This window comes from Petromyzon marinus, chromosome 53, assembly GCF_048934315.1.
Source record: "Petromyzon marinus isolate PM22_M1 ecotype Great Lakes invasive population chromosome 53, UKy_Petmar_22M1.pri1.0, whole genome shotgun sequence".
NCBI classification, from domain to species: Eukaryota; Metazoa; Chordata; class Hyperoartia; order Petromyzontiformes; family Petromyzontidae; genus Petromyzon; species Petromyzon marinus.
The window spans coordinates 3,061,127-3,080,027 of NC_133719.1; the positions used below are offsets into that span (position 1 = coordinate 3,061,127).

Below are 18,901 nucleotides of genomic sequence, written 5' to 3' on the forward strand. Positions count from 1 at the left end.
GTTATATAAAAAAAAATACATTTCTGCTGAAACACTGCGCAAAAAATGTAAAGACAGTCATTTTGGTGTCACCCCCTCTGATGGTGTAACCCGGTGCTGCACGCACCGGGGGTTCAATTGAGAAAACCCGAGCGCAGTCTGTTATCACGTGGCTCGTGAGCAGAGCCCCCCCCCGCCCCCACTGTCGCTGCCATGCCGCATCGCCCCCCACCCTCCCACCACCTTTCTCTGTTCGCCAGGCGGCGGCGCGCCCCCCACTCCCCACCTACCACCGGGGCAGTGTCTTCACACACGTGACCTTGCGCCCCGCACACGCCTACGACCACGTGTCCAACTCCACGTGTCACGGTGGCTCGGAGGTGTTAACTACCTCGCCTGGTATGCAGGAGGTCGTGGGGTTCGATCTCGAACCTGACACCTGCTGTATATTTGGAGTTTGCGTCTCTCTCTCTCTCACGGTGGTCGCGTGGATTTGTTTCCGGTTCCTCCGGTTGTTAACTCCACATTTAGGAACAACATCACGCGTTTAGAGTATTTGGCTGCTTTCAATTCCAACATGTTGATACGCCGCTTAGTTGAGCGAATATTTGTGGCCAGGTCAATTCTGAATGAGAGCTAATAGCCGTCCCTGGTAAAACAACAACAAAATTAGTTTATTAATATAGTTGAGTTTAACTCTACTCACAAACAAAGACAAAGATCCCCCAGTATGGGCCTGTAACGGACTGTTGGGGCAAGTGCTGTTGGCGAGCACCTATGAAGGCCGGCTGTTACCGAGCGCCACTATCGACTGATTCTCTTACTGGGCAAGCAGCCTTCGATGTCAATTATCACTCAGATAGTCGTCACTGATGTGGGCCGTGAGCAAGGATTTTGAACTCGGGTCGCCGAGTTGGTAGCACAGTGTGCTAACCACTGCGCCATCGCTCCCAACTGCCCACACAAACAAGAACATGGGAGAGAGGGGTGACTTCTCGCATCGCGTGCGCGGAACGGTGGAGCAGAAGTGGTGACCTCTGGGACGGGTTCCATCCCTCGAACGCGGATCCGTGATTCGTCTCGACCCACCGCGCATCCTCCCGTTCCTCGAGCCACGGCGCCCCACGAACTCCACTCACTCGCCTATCGCTGCGCTTTGAGTTGCTGCCATTGAACAGACCCAGTTTGTCTTCTCCGATCCCACGTCCTTCCCTTTGCCCTCTCTCAATGCCATTTGGCGAGCACGCGAACTCTCTCTCTCTCTCGCTCTACGATTCTTCATTGGACACATTTTACATTTAGATGACACGTTAATGCGTATGCGTGTACCGTTATAACGAGGGTTTAATCACTAAACCCTCATTAGAGCGGCATTGAACTTGAATACGTTGTGGAATATTTTCCGTGGACCTCCCCAAACTCCCAACCTCCAGAACCTCCCTCCCCAACCCCCCCCCCCCCTCGATTAATCGACAGTGAATGCTTTCCGGAGTTCGGCCCCGGAAGGAACAGCTCTGGCTGAAATTAACTGCTGCGCGCTCGATACACAACACAGCCCCTGCCTGCCTGCCTTGCCGAGCGTCAAGCAAGGCGCCTCCCTGAGGGGTGTTTAGCAGACATCGTTGTCCTCCACATGGCAGCGAGAGGGAGACGGAGGGTGACGGGGGTGGGTAGTGGGGAGCGAGAGAGAAAGGAGGGAGGGTGCAGGGAAATTGGGGAGCAAGAGTGAAAGAGAGCGAGACAGAGGGGGAAGACGGGCGAGGGGGTACAAAGAGAGGGTAAAACAAGAGAGCGAGAGAGAGCGACATGGAGTAGGGAGAGAGGGGGGGGGCAGAGAGGGGGTAGAGAGAGGGGGGGCAGAGAGGGGGTAGAGAGAGGGGGGGGTAGAGAGAGGGTAGAGAGGGAAGGGGTAAGGAGAGCAGAACGTGAAATCTTTTGTGAAATCTTTCATTTAATAAAAAGGGGGGGGGGGGGTTACGCATTAAAAAAAACGAAATGATGAACGAAGCAAAGTGCCGACTACACCGAGCATCTTCTTGTTTCTTCTGATCGTAGAAAAAACAGAGAGAGAGACAGAGGGGGGAGGGGGGTAGAAAGAGGGGGAGAGCGAGACGGAGAGGGTAAAGGGAGGGAGAGAGGTGATGCAGAGGGAAGATTGGAGGGCGGGTGAGAGAACGAGGGAGAGGGGCAGAAATTGTAGAGAGAACGAGGGGAGCGTGAGAGATAGTGGACGCGATGGGAGACGAGGGGGGTAAAGGGGAGAGGTAGCGTAGAGTAAGCGGGCGAGAGAGGAGAGAGGGGGGGGGGGAGCACGGGATTACAGGGGGAGAGAGAGGGGGAGAGCGACATCCGCTCGTGGTTGGATGTGCGCAGCTCGCTCCCTGGGTGACACGGACTCTGTAATTCTATCGCGTCCGCGCTCGGCTGAGAGGGAGCGGCCCCGTGGAAGCTGTCGCGACGGTGACCGCTTTGAGCGCTGCGTGCTGGACGCGTGAGCGTGGGGGGAGCGGGGGGGGGCTCACAGCGGGGTGAGCGGGGGGGGGGGGCTAACGCGAGGTGGTGCTGCCTGCAGCCCGGGTGCGTGAATGGATGAGCGGCGGTGGTGGTGATGATGATGATGGCGAGATGACGGTGGTGGTGATGGTGGTGGTGGCGAGACGACGGTCGTCGTGATGGTGGTGGTGGCGAGATGATGGTGGTGGTGGCGAGATGATGGTGGTGGTGGTGGCGAGATGATGATGATGGTGGTGGCGAGATGATGATGGTGGTGGCGAGATGACGATGATGGTGGTGGTGGCGAGATGATGATGATGGTGGTGGCGAGATGATGATGATGGTGGTGGTGGTGGCGAGATGATGATGATGGTGGTGGTGGCGAGATGATGATGATGGTGGTGGTGGCGAGATGATGATCATGATGGTGGTGGCGAGATGATGATCATGATGGTGGTGGCGAGATGATGATGATGGTGGCGAGATGATGATGGTGGTGGTGGTGGCGAGATGATGATGATGGTGGTGTGGATGTTGGCGATGCTGCTGCACGGGTGCGCGCGTGATGTGTGTGCGTGATGATGCGAGTACGAGCCGCCACATCCCTGCGCGCTCACTTGTTGCGACGTCTGTGTGTAGCGTGTTGTGATGCGTGTGTGTGTTCCGTAGTGTGTTGTGATGCGTGTGTGTGTTCCGTAGTGTGTTGTGATGCGTGTGTGTGTTCCGTAGTGTGTTGTGATGCGTGTGTGTGTTCCGTAGTGTGTTGTGATGCGTGTGTGTGTTCCGTAGTGTGTTGTGATGCGTGTGCGTTCCGTAGTGTGTTGTGATGCGTGTGTGTGTTCCGTAGTGTGTTGTGATGTGTGTGTGTTCTGTGGTGTGTTGTGATGTGTGTGTGTGTGTTCCGTAGCGTGTTGTGATGCGTGTGTATGTTCCGTGGTGTTGTGATGCGTGTGTGTGTTTCGTAGTGTGTTGTGATGCGTGTGTGTGTTCCGTAGTGTGTTGTGATGCGTGTGTGTGTTCCGTAGTGTGTTGTGATGCGTGTGTGTGTTCCGTAGTGTGTTGTTATGCGTGTGCGTTCCGTAGTGTGTTGTGATGCGTGTGTGTGTTCCGTAGTGTGTTGTGATGTGTGTGTGTTCCGTGGTGTGTTGTGATGTGTGTGTTCCGTAGCGTGTTGTGATGCGTGTGTGTGTTCCGTGGTGTTGTGATGCGTGTGTGTGTTCCGTAGTGTGTTGTGATGCGTGTGTGTGTTCCGTGGTGTTGTGATGTGTGTGTGTGTTCCGTGGTGTGTTGTGATGTGTGTGTGTTCCGTAGCGTGTTGTGATGCGTGTGTGTGTTCCGTGGTGTTGTGATGCGTGTGTGTGTTCCGTAGTGTGTTGTGATGCGTGTGTGTGTTCCGTAGTGTGTTGTGATGCGTGTGTGTGTTCCGTAGTGTGTTGTGATGCGTGTGTGTGTTCCGTAGTGTGTTGTGATGCGTGTGTGTGTTCCGTGGTGTTGTGATGTGTGTGTGTTCCGTGGTGTTGTGATGTGTGTGTGTTCCGTGGTGTGTTGTGATGTGTGTGTGTTCCGTAGCGTGTTGTGATGCGTGTGTGTGTTCCGTGGTGTTGTGATGCGTGTGTGTGTTCCGTAGTGTGTTGTGATGCGTGTGTGTGTTCCGTAGTGTGTTGTGATGCGTGTGTGTGTTCCGTAGTGTGTTGTGATGCGTGTGTGTGTTCCGTAGCGTGTTGTGATGCGTGTGTGTTCCGTGGTGTTGTGATGTGTGTGTGTTCCGTAGTGTGTTGTGATGTGTGTGTGTTCCGTTGTGTTGTGATGTGTGTGTGTGTTCCGTGGTGTTGTTATGCGTGTGTGTGTTCCGTAGCGTTTTGTGATGCGTGTGCGTTCCGCAGTGTGTAGTGATGTCTGTGTGTTCCGTTGCGTGTTGTGACGCGTGTGTGTTCCGTGGTGTTGTTATGCGTGTGTGTTCTGAAGAATGTTGTGATGCGTGTGCGTTCCGTACCGTGTTGGGATACGTGTGTGTGTTCCGTAACTTGTTGCGATACATGTATGTTTCGTAGCGTGTTGTGATGCGTGTGTGTGTTCCAAAGAGTATTGTGATTCGTGTGCGTTCTGTATTGTGTTGTGATGTGTTTTCGTTCCGGAGCGTGTTGTGATGCGTGTGCGTTCCATAGCAGTGTTGTGGTTCGTGTGTTCCAGAGCGTGTGGTGGTGCGTGTGCGTTCCATAGCAGTGTTGTGGTGCGTGTGTTTTAGAACGTGTTGTGATGTGTGTTACCTAGCATGTTGTGATGCGTGTTCCGTAGCGTGTTGTGATGCGTTGTTCCGTCGCATGTTATGATGCGTGTGCATTCCATAGCATGTTGTGGTGCGTGTATTTTAGAGCGTATTGTGATGTGTGTTACCTAGCGTGTTGTGATGCGTGTTCCATAGCGTGTTGTGATGCATGTGCGTTCCATAGCGTGTTGTGATGCGTGTATTCCGTAGGGTGTTGTGATGCGTTGTTCCGTCGCATGTTATGATGCGTGTGCGTTCCGTAGCGTGTTGCGATGCGTGTGTTCCGAAGCGTGTTGTGATGCGTGTGTGTTTGATAGCGTGTTGTGATGCGTTCCATTGCGTGGTGTGATGCGTTTGTGTTCCAGAGCATGTTGTGACGCTTGTGTTCTTTAGCATGTTGTGATGCGTGCACGAGTTCCGTAGTGTGTTATGATGCATGTGTGTTCCGTAGCGTGTTGTGATTCGTGTGCGTTCCATATCGTGTTGTGATGCGTGTGTGTTCCGTAGCGTATTGTGATGCGTGTTCTGTAGCGTGTTGCGATGCATTTGCGTTCCCTAGCGTGTTGTGATGCGTGTGTTCCAGAGCATGTTGTGATGTGTGTTACTTAACGTGTTGTGATGTGCGTGCGTTCCGTAGCATGCTGTGGTGTGTGTGTTCTGTAGCGTGTTGTGATGCGTGTGCATTCCATAGTGTGTTGTGATGCGTGTGTGTTCTGTAGCATGTTGCGATGCATGTGTGCATTCCGTAGAGTGTTGTGTTGTGTGTGCGTTCCATAGCGTGTTGTGATGCGTGTGCATTCCGTAGCATTTTGTGATGCTTGTGTGTTCCATAGTGTGTTGTGATGCTTGTTTTCAATAGCATGTTGCGATGCGTGTGTGCATTCCGTAGAGTGTTGTGTTGTGTGCGTTCCGTAGTGTGTTGTGATGCGTGTGTTCCGTAGTGTGTTGTGATGCGTGTGCGTTCCGTAGCGTTTTGTGATGCTTGTGTGTTCCACAGCGTGTTGCGATGGGTGTGTGTTCCAAAGTGTGTTGTGATGCGTGTGTGTGCTATAGTGTGTTGTTATGCGTGTGTTCAGTAGCGTGTTGCGATGCGTGTGCGTTCCGTAGTGTGTTGTGATGCGTGTGTGTTTTGTAGCGTCTTGTGATGTGTGTGTGCATTCCGTAGCGTGTTGTGATGCGTGTGCATTCCATAGCAGTATTGTGGTGCGTGTGTTCCAGAGCGTGTTGTGATGTGTGTAACATAGCGTGTTGTGATGCGTGTTCCTTAGCGTGTTGTGATGCATGTGCGTTTCATAGCCTATTGTGATGCGTGTGTATTCTGTAGCATGTTGCGATGCGTGTGTGCATTCCATAGAGTGTTGTGTTGTGTGAGCGTTCCATAGCGTGTTGCGATGCGTGTGCTTTTCACAGCATGTTGTGATGCGTGTGCGTTCCATAGCATTTTGCGATGCATGTGTTCCAGAGCATGTTGTGATTTGTGTTACATGGCGTATTGTAATGCGTTTGTGTTCCATAGCATGTTGCAATGCTTGTGTGTTCCATAGCGTGTTGTGATGGGTAGTGTTCCATAGTTTTTTGCGACACGTGTGCGTTCCGTAGCATGTTGTGATGCTTGTGCGCGTTCCCGAGCATGTTTTGATGCGCGTGTGTTTTGTAGTGTATTGTGATGTGTGTGCGTTTTGTAGCGTGTTGTGATGCGTGTGTTCCGTAGCATGTTGTGATGCGTGTGCGTTCCATAGCGTTTTGCGATGCACGTTCCGTAGCGTGTTGTGATGCGTGTGCTTTCATAGCATGTTGAGATGCGTGTATTCCGTAGCATGTTATGATGCGTGCGTTCCGTAGCATGTTGTGATGCGTGTGCGTTCTGTAGCATGTTGCGATGCGTGTATTCCGTAGCGTGTTGTGATGCGTTTGTGTTCCATAGCATGTTGAAGTATGTGTGTTCCAGAGAGTGTTGTGATGCATGCGTGTTTCAGAGTATGTTGTGACGCTTGTGTTCTTTTGCATGTTGTGATGTGTGCGCGAGTTCTGTAGTGGTAGTGAAGCGGTTAGCGCTACGAACCCGGCGACCCGGGTTCGATTCCCGTTCACGGCCAACACCAGTGACGATTATCTGAGCCGGTCCTGGGCCTCCCCTAGGTCGACTTAGCCTCAAATGGTGCAGTGTGTAAACATCGCCACTGGGGAGACAAAGGCGGTCGGGCGTGGTGCTGGCCACCCACCCCCTTGTGTACCGTTCCAGCCTTCATAGGTGCTCGCTAACAGCACTTGCCCCTACAGTCTGTTAAGGCTATATAGGGGATTGTCTTTGTGTGTTGTGATGCGTGTGTGTTTCGTAGCATGTTATGATTCGTGTCCATTCCGTATCATATTCTTTGGGTCTTTCGGTAAAGTCACGTAGAACAATTTTTTACAAAAAACTACGACGTTTCCATCGCAACACAAGCAATCGTCATCAGGAGAAAAAAGAGCGGGAAAGCTGCTGAGGCAGGCTGTTCCTAAGGTTTGAAATGGGTGTAGCCCATGGGGCATAAACGAAGTGGGCGGGGCTAGTGATGTTAAAGTGAGAAATTTGCATGTCAATGTAAGGTCGGAGAGCTACCTCCACGACGAGGGTGCCGGAGGTGGCCATTGTACTGAGATATTAGCTTGTCAATGTAAGATCGCAGAGCCACCGCCACATCGAGGACACGAGCGACGGTGGCTGTGTTAGTGTGAGACATTTAACCTGTTAATGTAAAACCAGAGTCGAAAATAACTACTAACATCGGAAGGTAGCGGAAACATCACAGCCAGTTATGACTTAAACTGGTTAATAACGTCCTTCCAATGATTGCTCAGTTTGTACCCATCTTCTCGGTTGAAATTGTGTCTGTGTCTATATATCTGGATGGCTTCATGAACGAATCTTTGCTGATAGCCAGTGGGTTTGCAGAGTACCTTCGTCTTGGAGAAATCAATTTCGTGTGAGCCACCGCATTAAAACAATGATCAGCCGAGGTATTGGTCCTACCATATTTCAGATCTGTCTTATGTTCACGAACACGGTCTGAGACATGTCGCTTAGTATCCCCAATGTAATTACCGCCGCAGACACAGCTCAGTTTGTAGATGCCGGGGTATTACATGTCAGGGATCACATCCTTCACAGATGGGATCAGATAACACATTTTATGCACTATGTTAAATCGAACCTGGATATTGTGTTTGCTCATGATTTTGGAAATCTTTTTGGTGGCCCCTGCTACGTATGTATGGCAAGGTGATGGTTTTGATTGGGTCCTCAGATGGTTCTTTCCCAACGGTTGGGGTGATAGCTTTACGGATTGTGTAATCAGAATATACATTTATCTTGAGAGCTTTGTGTACAGGTTCCAGTTCACTGGCTAGGTGGTGATGATCGGAAATACATCGAGCTCTATGGTGTACAGTTTTAATGAGGGAATTCTTCTGGAATGGATGGTGGTGGGAGTCCGGTTTTAAGTAAGCATCCAAATTGGTGGCTTTCCTGTAGACAGTGTCCCATTGAGCCATCTGGTCTCTTTTCGATTAAAACATCCAAGAATGGTAACTTGCCATCCTTTTCCACCTCCATGGTGAATTTGATGGCTGGGTGTATGGAATTGATGTGGTTGAGAAATTGGTTCAGAGCTGGTTGGCCATGTGGCCAGATGACGAACATGTCATCTACGTACCTCTTCCACAAGGACGGCCGTAGAGTGGATGCCTGGATGGCATCTGTCTCAAATTTTTCCATTAAAACATTGGCTACAACTGGAGATAAAAAAGAACCCATTGGGGTACCTTCAACTTGTTTGTAGAATGTTCCATTCCAGGTGAAGTGTTGGTGAGGCAGTGTCTCACCAGGGCCGCTACATCAGCATTCAGTCCTTGTTGGACCAAATCGTCAATGATTGCAATGGTGTCAGGCACAGGAACTTTGGTAAACAAAGAGACTACATCAAAACTAACTAGCAAATAACCTGCAGATAGTGAGATGTCCTTAATTAACGATACCAAGTGAGCTGAGTTAAGTACAGCTGAGGTGGTCTTACCAGTTGTATGGTCTCAGACATGAATCGGGGCAGTTTGTAGGTGGGTGAGTCAATGGTGGAGACAATAGGAACTTCTTTATGGATTTTTGGTAAGCCATACAATCTGGGTGGTCTAGAAGCAGATGGTTTTAAGTAAAACCGCTTGGTTGGTTCGATTGAAGATGTCGAATCAGTGATGGTATTGTTGTTTTTTGTAACCAGGCAGTTGGTAGGATCTCTAATGATTTTGGTATAGCTACCATCATTAAGTAGGTCCTGAATTTATGTGACTTTACCAAAAGACCAAAATAATACGAACTCCTGTAGTCACGAAAGCTTTAAGTCGTTCCATATCATGTTGTGATGCGTGTGCGTTCCATAGTGTTTTGCGATGCGTGTTTTCCTGAGCGTGTTGTGATGTGTGTTCCCTAGCGTATTGTGATGTGTGTTCTGCAGCGTATTGTGATGCGTGTGTATTCTGTAGCGTGTTGCGATGCGTGTGTGCATTCCTAAGAGTGTTGTGTGTGCATTCCGTAGCATGTTGCGATGCGTGTTCCATAGAATGTTGTGATGCGTGTGTGTTCCGTAGCGTTTTGTGATGCATGTGTTCCAGAGCATGTTGTGATGTGTGTTACCTAGCGTATTGTGATGCGTTTGTGTTCCATAGTGTATTGTGATGCTTGTGTTCCATAGTGTATTGTGATGCATGTGTGTTCCATAGCATGTGTGTTCCAAAGCGTGTTGTGAGGCGTGTGTGTGCCATAGCATGTTGTTATGCATGTGTGTGTTCAGTAGCGTGTTGCCATGCGTGTGTGTTCCATAGCGCGTTGTGATGCATGTATTCCATAGCGTATTGTGATGCGTGCGTTCCGTATCGTGGTGTGATGCATGTGTGTTCCAAAGAGTGTTGTAATGCGTGTGTGTTCTAGAGCATGTTGTGATGCTTGTGTGTTCCAGAGCATGTTGTGATGTGTGTTACCTAAGGTATTGTGATGCGTTTGTGTTCCATAGTGTGTTGTGATGCTTGTGTTCCATAGCGTATTGTGATGCATGTGTGTTCCATAGCATGTGTGTTCCAAAGTGTGTTGTGAGGCGTGTGTGTGCCATAGCATGTTGCTATGCATGTGTGTGTTCAGTAGCGTGTTGCTATGCGTGTGTGTTCCATAGCGCGTTGTGATGCATGTATTCCATAGCGTATTGTGATGCGTGTGTTCCGTATCGTGGTGTGATGCATGTGTGTTCCAAAGAGTGTTGTAATGCGTGTGTGTTCTAGAGCATGTTGTGATGCTTGTGTGTTCCAGAGCATGTTGTGATGCGTGTGCGTTCCGTAACGTGTTGTGATGCATGTGCGCGCTCTGTAGCATGTTGTGATGCATGTGTATTCCGTAGCGTGTTGTGATTCGTGTGCGCGTTCCGTAGCATGTTGTGATGCATGTGTATTCCGTAGCGTGTTGTGATGCATGTGTGTTTTGTAGAGTGTTGTGATGCGTGTGTTCAATAGCGTGTTGTGATGCATGTGCGTTCCGTAGCGTGTTGCGATGCGTGTTTTTGGTTGCGGGTTGTGATGTGTATTCGTTCTGTAGCGTGTTACAATGCGTGTTCCGTAGCGTGTTGTGATGCGTGTGTGTTCTGTAGCATGTTGTGATGCGTGTGTGTTCTGTAGCGTGTTGGGATGCATGTATTCCATAGCGTGTTGTGATGCATGTGTTCCATATCATGTTGTGATGCATGTGCGTTCCGTAGCATATTGTGATGCATGTGCGTTTTGTCGCGTGTTGTGATGCGTGTGCGGTCCGTAGCGTATTGTGATGCATGTATACCATAGCGTGTTGTGATGCGTGTTCTGTATGATGTTGTGATGCATGTGCGTTCCATAACATGTTGTCATTTGTGCGTGTTCCCTAGCGTGTTGTGATGTGTGTGTGTTCCAAATCATTTGTGATGCATGTGTTCAAGAGTGTTGTGATGCATGTGTGTTCCAGAGCATGCTGTGATGCGTGTGCGTTCTATAGCATGTTGTGTCTTCCATAGGGTGTTGTGATGCATGTGTGTTCCAGAGCATGCTGTGATGCGTGTGCGTTCCGTAACGTGTTGTGATCCGTGTCTGTTTCGTAGCATGTTGTGATGCGTGTGCGTTCCATAGCGTGTTGTGATGCATGTGTGCGTTCCATGGCGTGTTGTGGTGTGTCTGCGTTCCATAGTGTGGTGTGATGCTTGTGTGCATTCCATAGCATGTTGTGATGCGTGTGCGTTCCATAGCGTTTTGCGATGAATGTTTTCCTTAACGTGTTGTGATGCGTGTGCGTTCCATAGCATGTTGTGGTGTGTGTGTTACCTAGCGTGTTGTGATGCATATTCTGTAGCGTGTTGCGATGCGTGTGCATTCCGTAGCATGTTGTGATGCGTGTGTGTTCCATAGCGTTTTGTGATGTGTGTGTTCCAGAGCATGTTGTGATGTGTTACCTAGCGTATTGTGATGCGTTTGTGTTCCACAGCGTGTTGTGAGGCGTGTGTTCCGTAGCGTGGTGTGATGCATGTGTGTTCCAGAGAGTGTTATAATGCGTGTGTGTTCCAGAGCATGTTGTGATGCATGTGCTCAAGGACGTGTTGTGATGCTTGTGTTCTATAGCATGTTGTCTTCCATTGGGTTTTGTGATGCATGTGTGTTCAAAAGTGGTGTGATGCGTGTGCACGTTCTGTAGCGTGTTGTGATGCATGTGCGTTCCGTAGCGTGTTGCGAAGCGTGTTCCATAGCGTGTTTTGTGATGCATGTGTGTTCCATCGCATGTTTTAATGCGTGTGCGTTCCAGAGCATGTTGTGATGCGTGTGCGCTCCAGATCGTGTTGTGATGCATGTGGTGATGCGCGTGTCCATTCCGAAGCGTGTTGCAATAAGTGTGTGTTCCGTAGCGTGTTGTGATGCGTGTGTGTGTATTCCTTACCGTGTTGAAGCATGTGTGTTCCATAGCGTGTTGTGATGCGTCAGAGCGCGTTGTGATGGATGTGGTTCCAGAGCGTGTTGTGATGCGTGTGCATTCTGTCATGTGTTGTGATGCTTGTGTTCTGTAGCGTGTTGTGATGCGTGCGCGTTCCGTAGCTTGGTGTGATGCGTATGTGTTCCAGTGTCTTGTTGACGTGTGTTCCATAGCGTGTTTTTATGTGCGTGTGTTCCCTAGCGTGTTGTGATGCGTGTGGGTTTCGTAGCGTGGTGTGATGCGTGTTCTGTAGCTTGTTGTGATGCGTATGTGTTCCAGTGTTTTTTTGGCGTGTGTTCCATAGCGTGTTTTATGTGTGTCTTCCCTAGCGTGTTGTGATGCATGTGGGTTTCATAGCGTGGTGTGATGCGTGTTCCGTAGCGTGTTGTGATGTGTTTTCTGTAGCATGTTGTGATGCGTGTGCATTCCGTAGTATGTTGTGATGCATGTGTTCCATAGCGTGTTGTGATGCATGTGTTCTGTAGCGTGTTGTGATGTGTGTTCTATAGCGTGTTTTTATGCACGTGTGATCCCTAGCATGTTGTGATGCGTTCGTGTTGCATAGCGTATTGCGATGCTTGTGTTCCATAGCATGTTGTGATTCGTGTGTGTTCCATAGTGTGTTGTGATGCGTGTGTTCGAAAGCTTGTTGTGATGCGTGTGCGTTCCATAGCGCGTTGTGATGCATGTGTTGCAGAGCCTGTTGTGATGTATGTTGCAGAGCATGTTGTGATTTGTGTTGCCTAGCGTGTTGTGATACATGTGTGTTCCAGAGTGTGCTGGGATGCGTGTTACGTATCATGTTGTGATGTGTGTGTTTCAGAGCGCGTTGTGATGCATGTGTTCCAGAGCGTGCTGTGATGCGTGCCTGTTGCCTAGAGTGTTGTGATGAGTGTGTTCAATAGTTTGTTGTGATGCGTGTGTTCTGTAGCGTGTTGCTATGCATGTTTCGTAGCGTGTTGTGGTGCGCGTGCTTTCCGTAGCGTGTTGTGATGCGTGTTGTCACAGCATGTTAGTGGACAGGCATCCCACTATGTGCGCAATGAATGTTGTGACGCATGGTACCACTCGGAAACGGGCCGCATTCCATAACTATCCGTCATTGGTGTAAGCATCTGAGCCACACTGATTGGGAACTAGAGGGAGGGGGGGTCGTTTTGAACCGGCAAGAGCGCCGTGTTTTCTAATCTTGTCGCTTTACGATCGTCGCTCATGCAGTGGCGGAAGTGACTGAGCCGTGTGTGGCAGTGCGGTGCTTTGCCCCATATCTTTGAGAGTGCGCAGTAAGGAAATAGTTCAACGCAATACTTTGGTCACCGAGGTCTCGTGTATTTAAATTTTCACGTTCCTCCATTATTTACGATTCGTGTGACTTTTGGGTAAGGCCACGAAACGATCCGCCCAAAATTCATGCCGTTAAGGTCCCTCCACCGCCCGACACAGCCAAACAAATTCAAATGCCCACGTGTACGAGGCGTTTAACAATAGTTATTATTGCAGCTCACTCCCCGGATGAGTTGAAGCACAGTCCCCACAGCCAAATGTAGTGATTAGATATTGTGTATAAGGCCGCTTCACTTGAAACTGCGTCAGGCATCTGCAGGTCAGAAACTAGAATCTCACCCAGATCTCGTCTCATTGGAGACACAAATAACATCGCACCATCCTGGCTTTGACATTCCTCTTCCTCCTCGAAAACACCGGTGGTGGAACCACCGTCAACCGCATCGGAAGATCATCAACAGGCCGATAAACACATCTCCTTTGTGAATGGGAAATTGAAGAGACGGAGCCACAGTGGTGCGACTGTGGCAATGCAACCCAAACCATGGACCGTGTAGTTAACCCACTGGAGTCAACGGAGGAACGGCAAAACGACACGAACTCTCTCCTGAAGGCCTCTCGTTGTGGCCAGCAGCAGCAGCAGCCCTAGACTTTGGCATTTAACTTCTGAACCACATTGCTGCTGCAGCTGCCATCATGCGCAAAAAGAGGTCAGACAGCAAGTCAGAATGTTGGGTAGTGGAGGGTTTCACGACAAAACCCTGGGGACAGATCATTACACGGTGGAAACTCCCTCCCCCCCCTCCCCGCAGCAACTCCATCCCATCCCACCCAAATAAATCAATAAATCACGAACCATGGCACCGGATGAGTATACCGGCGCGCGCAATAACTCTGCCCTCTCTTCCATTCGTTACCACCAGGCAGGTGCTCGTGCGGCTTTCCCCGCAGAACCGCACTCAAGTGCGCAGCCTCCCGGCGGCGGCGGCGGCGGCGCGGGCCTCGACGGGGAGCGGCCGTGCGATGTTCGGTCGCAAGCGACGGCGGCCCGAGATCTCGGCGCCGCGCAACTTCGTGCACCGCGTGCACACGGGCTACGACCCGCAGGGCATGCGCTTCACGGGGCTGCCCGTGCAGTGGCACGGCCTCCTGCAGGAGACGCTGGCGCCCCGCCACCGGCACCGCAGCCCCGACCCGTCCTGCATTCCCCCCCGCGAGCTGCGCGCCATGAAGGTGACGCGGCCAGGTGCATGTGTGGCGCAGCGCGGCATGTGCTGGTGGTTGGGCCATCGAGCAGGCGGTAGGGCGTGGGATGGCAATAACAATAATTTACTTATCCATACACACCGAGTCGTAATAATCTTTTTTTCAAGAGGGTCCTGCCACTAACATTGTGATTTTAATTTGTAAGATGTTTTCAGTCCGATTAATCATAGCGAGTCATGTTCATCATACAAGTGGGAGAGAAACCGGAGCACCCGGAAAAAACATCACGCCATGTGCGAGGGGGCAACGCTCTATTCCCCGTACAAATGGATGCAGATGGAGATTAGTCGACTTGCTGTCCCGCCTTCTCCTGGAGAGCCAGGGTATGGTAACCTCGATGCCCACGGGACGATAGTTTCGCAACATTGGTGCGATCCACCAATCCTCGCCCTCCAGTGCTGGATTTACAGGCCGTGTTCGTAAACACGAGCGCCCGAGTAGGTTTGCATGGTTGTGCCTCTGTGTTGCTCCCCCACGTGTTTGGAGTTGTACTGTGCGTTGTCCTTGTTCGACACGACGTCCGACGCAAAAGCATCCATTTTGTGCAGCGAAACGTCGGACACCGCACCGAACTGACGCGCGGCACAAACCCGACAATACGCTGGCTAGAGTTGACTCGCCGCTGCGTCTCTCTGTGCCCATTACAGAAGATCGTGCGTGGCAGGCGGGCTGCGACGGATGGAGATTTGAACGGACTCCTGGACGACTTCTACAAACTGTCAATCCCCGGCTCAAACTCTCTGTACTCCGAGTGCGCCACCAGACAGAGCTGCGTGTCCGACCAAGGCCCGCTCTCCAATTGGGAACGCACGGATCGGGACACCCACGCGCACAAACAACAGAGCGGCCCGCGACCCCAGCGGCACAGCAGCGAGCCGTCGCCGCACAGGGAATACGGCGTCTACCCGGACACGTCGGCCGCTTGTCCGGCCGGTCTCGGACATCGGCCAGACTCGCCGAGTCACGGGAGGTCACGCGGAAGCCGGGACGTCAGGGCCTGCATCCGGCAGCAGTACGAAGCCTTCCCGCTGCTCTCGTCCAACCAGCCGCTTAGCGTGGCCTGCACGCCGGCGGAAAACCGGTGGAACGCCAACGTCGGCGGCTGGATACCGAAACCGCGCGACGGCAAATCCTCGTCCGTGTTTTGCCAAAGCGGGAGCGACAGCGCCGAGGCGTCGAGCCGGCACCGACACGGCGCAAATGCGGCAACCCCTCCGCACGGGGGGAACGGGCCGGGGCCGGCGGCGGATCGCAGAAAAAGTAACAACCACCATGACCACAGCGCCGTTGCCATCGCCGCTGCTGGCCTTACAGTCGCTGCTCACGATGAAGACCGCCGCCGCATGGTCATCGCGCCTGCCCAGCACCGCAGGGCGCCGCAAGCGGCAAGCTTCGAGCCGCCCGATTTATCCGGACCGGAGTCGTGCGACTGCTCTCGCGACGAGGTGCGCTACAGGCACAGAGACCCTGGGGAGCACAGAGGGGTGCAGCAGCAGCGGCAGCGGCCACGCTCGCTGCTGGAGCCTGCGGTGGGGCCCGTGCGACTCCACGAGCGGCCCTGGTCAGGGTACGCCCTGTGGGGGCCTCAGCTGCCTCTGGCACCCGGACTCTCCAGGGTCAGACGACACGAGAGCCAGGAGTTCGTATAGCAGCGGGGAGGAATTTCTTCACCGCACCGGTGCGTGTGATGTTTGCCGGTGGACTGGAGTTGGGGACGTGACGAGTAAGTAGCCGCAGCCATAGCAAGGGTGGTTCTGCAAGGACTTGGCACTTGACCGGTTTCACATCTTCTAACCAGACTCAAATTAAGAGCTGCCCTGCGGGCACTGAGGAACTCCCATCAAATCCGCGTATGGGTGACATGGAACACACAGAGGTCGTACCTCAGGTGTCAGAAATATTTACACATTGTTCGGGCACTTGGGGTGGCGTGCAGCGGCACAGTGGCTAGCGCAGTGCGTTAAAAGCCCGGCGGCCACGACTTCCACGTCACAGCTACGGCCAACATCAGTGGCACGCGATATCCTAACGGATCCTGGGCTATCCACGCCTTCGCCAACCCGCACTGACCAGCGTGCTGAAGTACGGTCAAACAATTAAAGTGGCATGGGGGCAGCCTTCATCGAGCAGTGGATTGATAAAGGTGCCGTAGACACGCACACACACACACATGGGTAACAGAGTCCAGTGGCATCAGGAAAGTATCACAAGGTCCGGTTAAATGTCCACGCGAGTCAAAGCTCAGACATGGGGGGGGGGACAAATGTGACGATCGCAAGTCACAAAAGAACTGCTGACGCCATACAACCGAGACATCTACCAAGCAAATGGGCACTTGGCAGGCAATCGCCCAGGAAGGGGGCTTCTGCTTTCAAAGGAGCGACTTGTTATTGGGCCTCTCTGGGCCGCAGAGATAGGGGGGGGGGGTGGCAGGTAGGGTAGTTGTCCCCCCCACTGCCACGGCTCGTATCCAACAGGGCCTCTCCCCATCTGGGATTATACTTTGGGCGTCTTTAAGAAATATATATATTTTGAGATCTCTCCACTTCTCTCCATGTGGTCCTCGAGCCATCGGTAACCACCTGGGGGGAGGGGGACGTGCCAACTGCGATTTTCCTGAAGCATTTTTATATTGAGGCCACAAAGCCGTACGATAGCAAAGTCATCGTGGTAGCTTTTTTTTTTACGTTAAATTGTTCGTTAATATGGGTAACCGTCGTAGTGTATTCGATAGAGAATATCGGGGTTTTTTTTAATAAAGACCACAAGTGGAACGAAACATCCGCGGGAGCGTGACAAATATCTCCCACCGTATATTCTGCGAGTGGTGGACACTGCAGAGTGGTGGACACTGCCCATGGTGGATACGGGTAGCATTTCACCACCCCCTTGGGTTGAATGTCTCCGAGCTGGATCACCGCAGCGGAGGACCGAGAGCCGCTGCGGTTCAACCTTAAGAGTGAAACAGTCTCCACGTGCTCCTCTCTGGCTGTTGTGCTTCGTGCCGTTGGGAATTTGGAAGCCGAGATTTTCCCTTTACAGGAGCTGTGGTGACCGCGACAGGGCCGGTGGGGGTTCGTGTGCAGTAACGTTGCGTGGTACGACCCATGACATTCTCCTTCCCGTACTTTGTCGTATTGTCGCTCGCTGGGGCTATTTCTGTTGATAATTATCTGTGTATCTCTCGGGGGATGTAATTTGCAGCGCTCTGCTGAAAGCTCTGCCGTTCAGGTAGAACTGTAATGATTACAAAAATTACCGCACAACCACCGTACAATCAAATCGCTCTGCGTGAAAAAATCATGACCCTTCAGCTGTATGCGGACTCAAAACTTCCATTTCACGTGGCCCCGTCGCTGCTTAACGATGACTCCCAACTCGCAGACGTGCTTCCGTGCAGCATTCACTCCTCGCCTCTCGCGGAGGCAGGACGGCTCGGAGGCGCGAGGTCAAACCACGAACGAGCGGGAAGGAAGAAAAAGCAGCTGGGCGGGCGAGCCGACGCCAACAATCGCAAGAGTTCTGCGGTCCTACATATGTTGAAATGTTTTCAGCCAATTCGTGAGTGTTCATGCACGCGGGAGGAAACTGGAGCACTTGGGAGAAAAGCCACACATGGGAGGGAGCAACGCTATATAAAACAGATGGAACAGATGAAGATTCGTCCACATTTTGGCGAGCCGGGGGTACACGGGCGGCTGCTCCCTCGATGCTCACGGGAAGGGAATTTCACAACATGTAGGGCGATCGAGCAACCCTCCACCGCCTCCAGGTGCTGTATTGAAGGCCCCACGCGAAGCGAGCGCCGCAACTTAATGTCACACGGCCCACGAACTTCGCGCGGCCTGTGGCCAACATGAAAATCCGCGACCTCGTAACAGCCTGCAAGTGACGGACGCTCGGGGTCCAGCCGCTGTGAGGAGCTTCACCTCGTGCCGGCCGTGACATCGCCGCGTTCGCGAGAGGAGTTGCAGGCCCAGGCGTCGCACGCCACGGGGGGGGGGGGGGGGGGGGGGGTGGGGGTGGGAGCCCTCGCCGCGTTATCGAATAAACGCCGAGGGCACGCGCTCATGTGCATGGTTGACCGCCGAAGGCATCTCACTGAGAGTTGCTCTTCTGCCCCTGGGTACAGATGAAAATGTTCCCTCACGCCTGCCTTGGAAAGGTGGGCCCCACCCCACTGTTTAACCACTAGCTGTTGATAATCACCCGTGTTTCTCTTCCCTTGCTGTACTCTGAGGGGGTTTCTGCAGTCCATTGTTACAAAAAAATTACTAATGCATTGGTGGGGGGGGGGGGGATCTCGAAATTGGACTCTTTTAGAGGACCTATGAAAACGACTGTGCACACATGCCTCCTTTTTTAAAATCCTGTACGTGATCTACCCGTTACCTACGCATTCCCCCTCGCTACGACGACGACGCGCGTTATCGCCAGGGACAATACATCTCGCTTGATTCGCACCGACTGATTTACACTGACTGATTATTGATCCGATTCCCGTCGCGCCTCGTTTACGGTTCGCATTGCACCTGCTCAGCGCTTACTGCCAACACTCATCGAAGAAATCATTGTTTCGCGCCGACCTGCCACGTTGTCGTCAG

General features: G+C 52.0%; 1 protein-coding gene across 3 annotated transcripts; it reads left to right on the forward strand.

Annotated features, from left to right (window-relative positions):
* The first annotated feature begins 2,296 nt into the window (after positions 1–2,296).
* On the forward strand, positions 2,297–18,764 carry LOC116953940 (uncharacterized). 3 transcript variants are annotated; one of them, XM_032974271.2, is made up of 3 exons: positions 2,297–2,470; positions 13,955–14,264; positions 14,945–18,764. In XM_032974271.2, exons 1-3 carry the CDS (start codon positions 2,343–2,345, stop codon positions 15,944–15,946), a joined length of 1,440 nt encoding a protein of 479 aa, XP_032830162.1. In that variant the 5' UTR covers positions 2,297–2,342; the 3' UTR covers positions 15,947–18,764. The 3 variants fall into 3 exon arrangements, with proteins under 3 accessions (XP_032830162.1, XP_032830163.1, XP_032830161.1); XM_032974272.2 differs by having other exon boundaries at positions 2,361–2,439; XM_032974270.2 differs by lacking the exon at positions 2,297–2,470 and having other exon boundaries at positions 2,597–14,264.
* The last annotated feature ends 137 nt before the right edge of the window (positions 18,765–18,901 follow it).

Bases quoted from the DNA above. Each gene is read 5' to 3' on its own strand.
- LOC116953940 (XM_032974270.2), top strand. From the start codon at position 13,728: ATGCGCAAAAAGAGGTCAGACAGCAAGTCAGAATGTTGGGTAGTGGAG. The intron at 14,265-14,944 runs GTGACGCGGCCA...TGCCCATTACAG, and splicing joins GCGAGCTGCGCGCCATGAAG to AAGATCGTGCGTGGCAGGCG.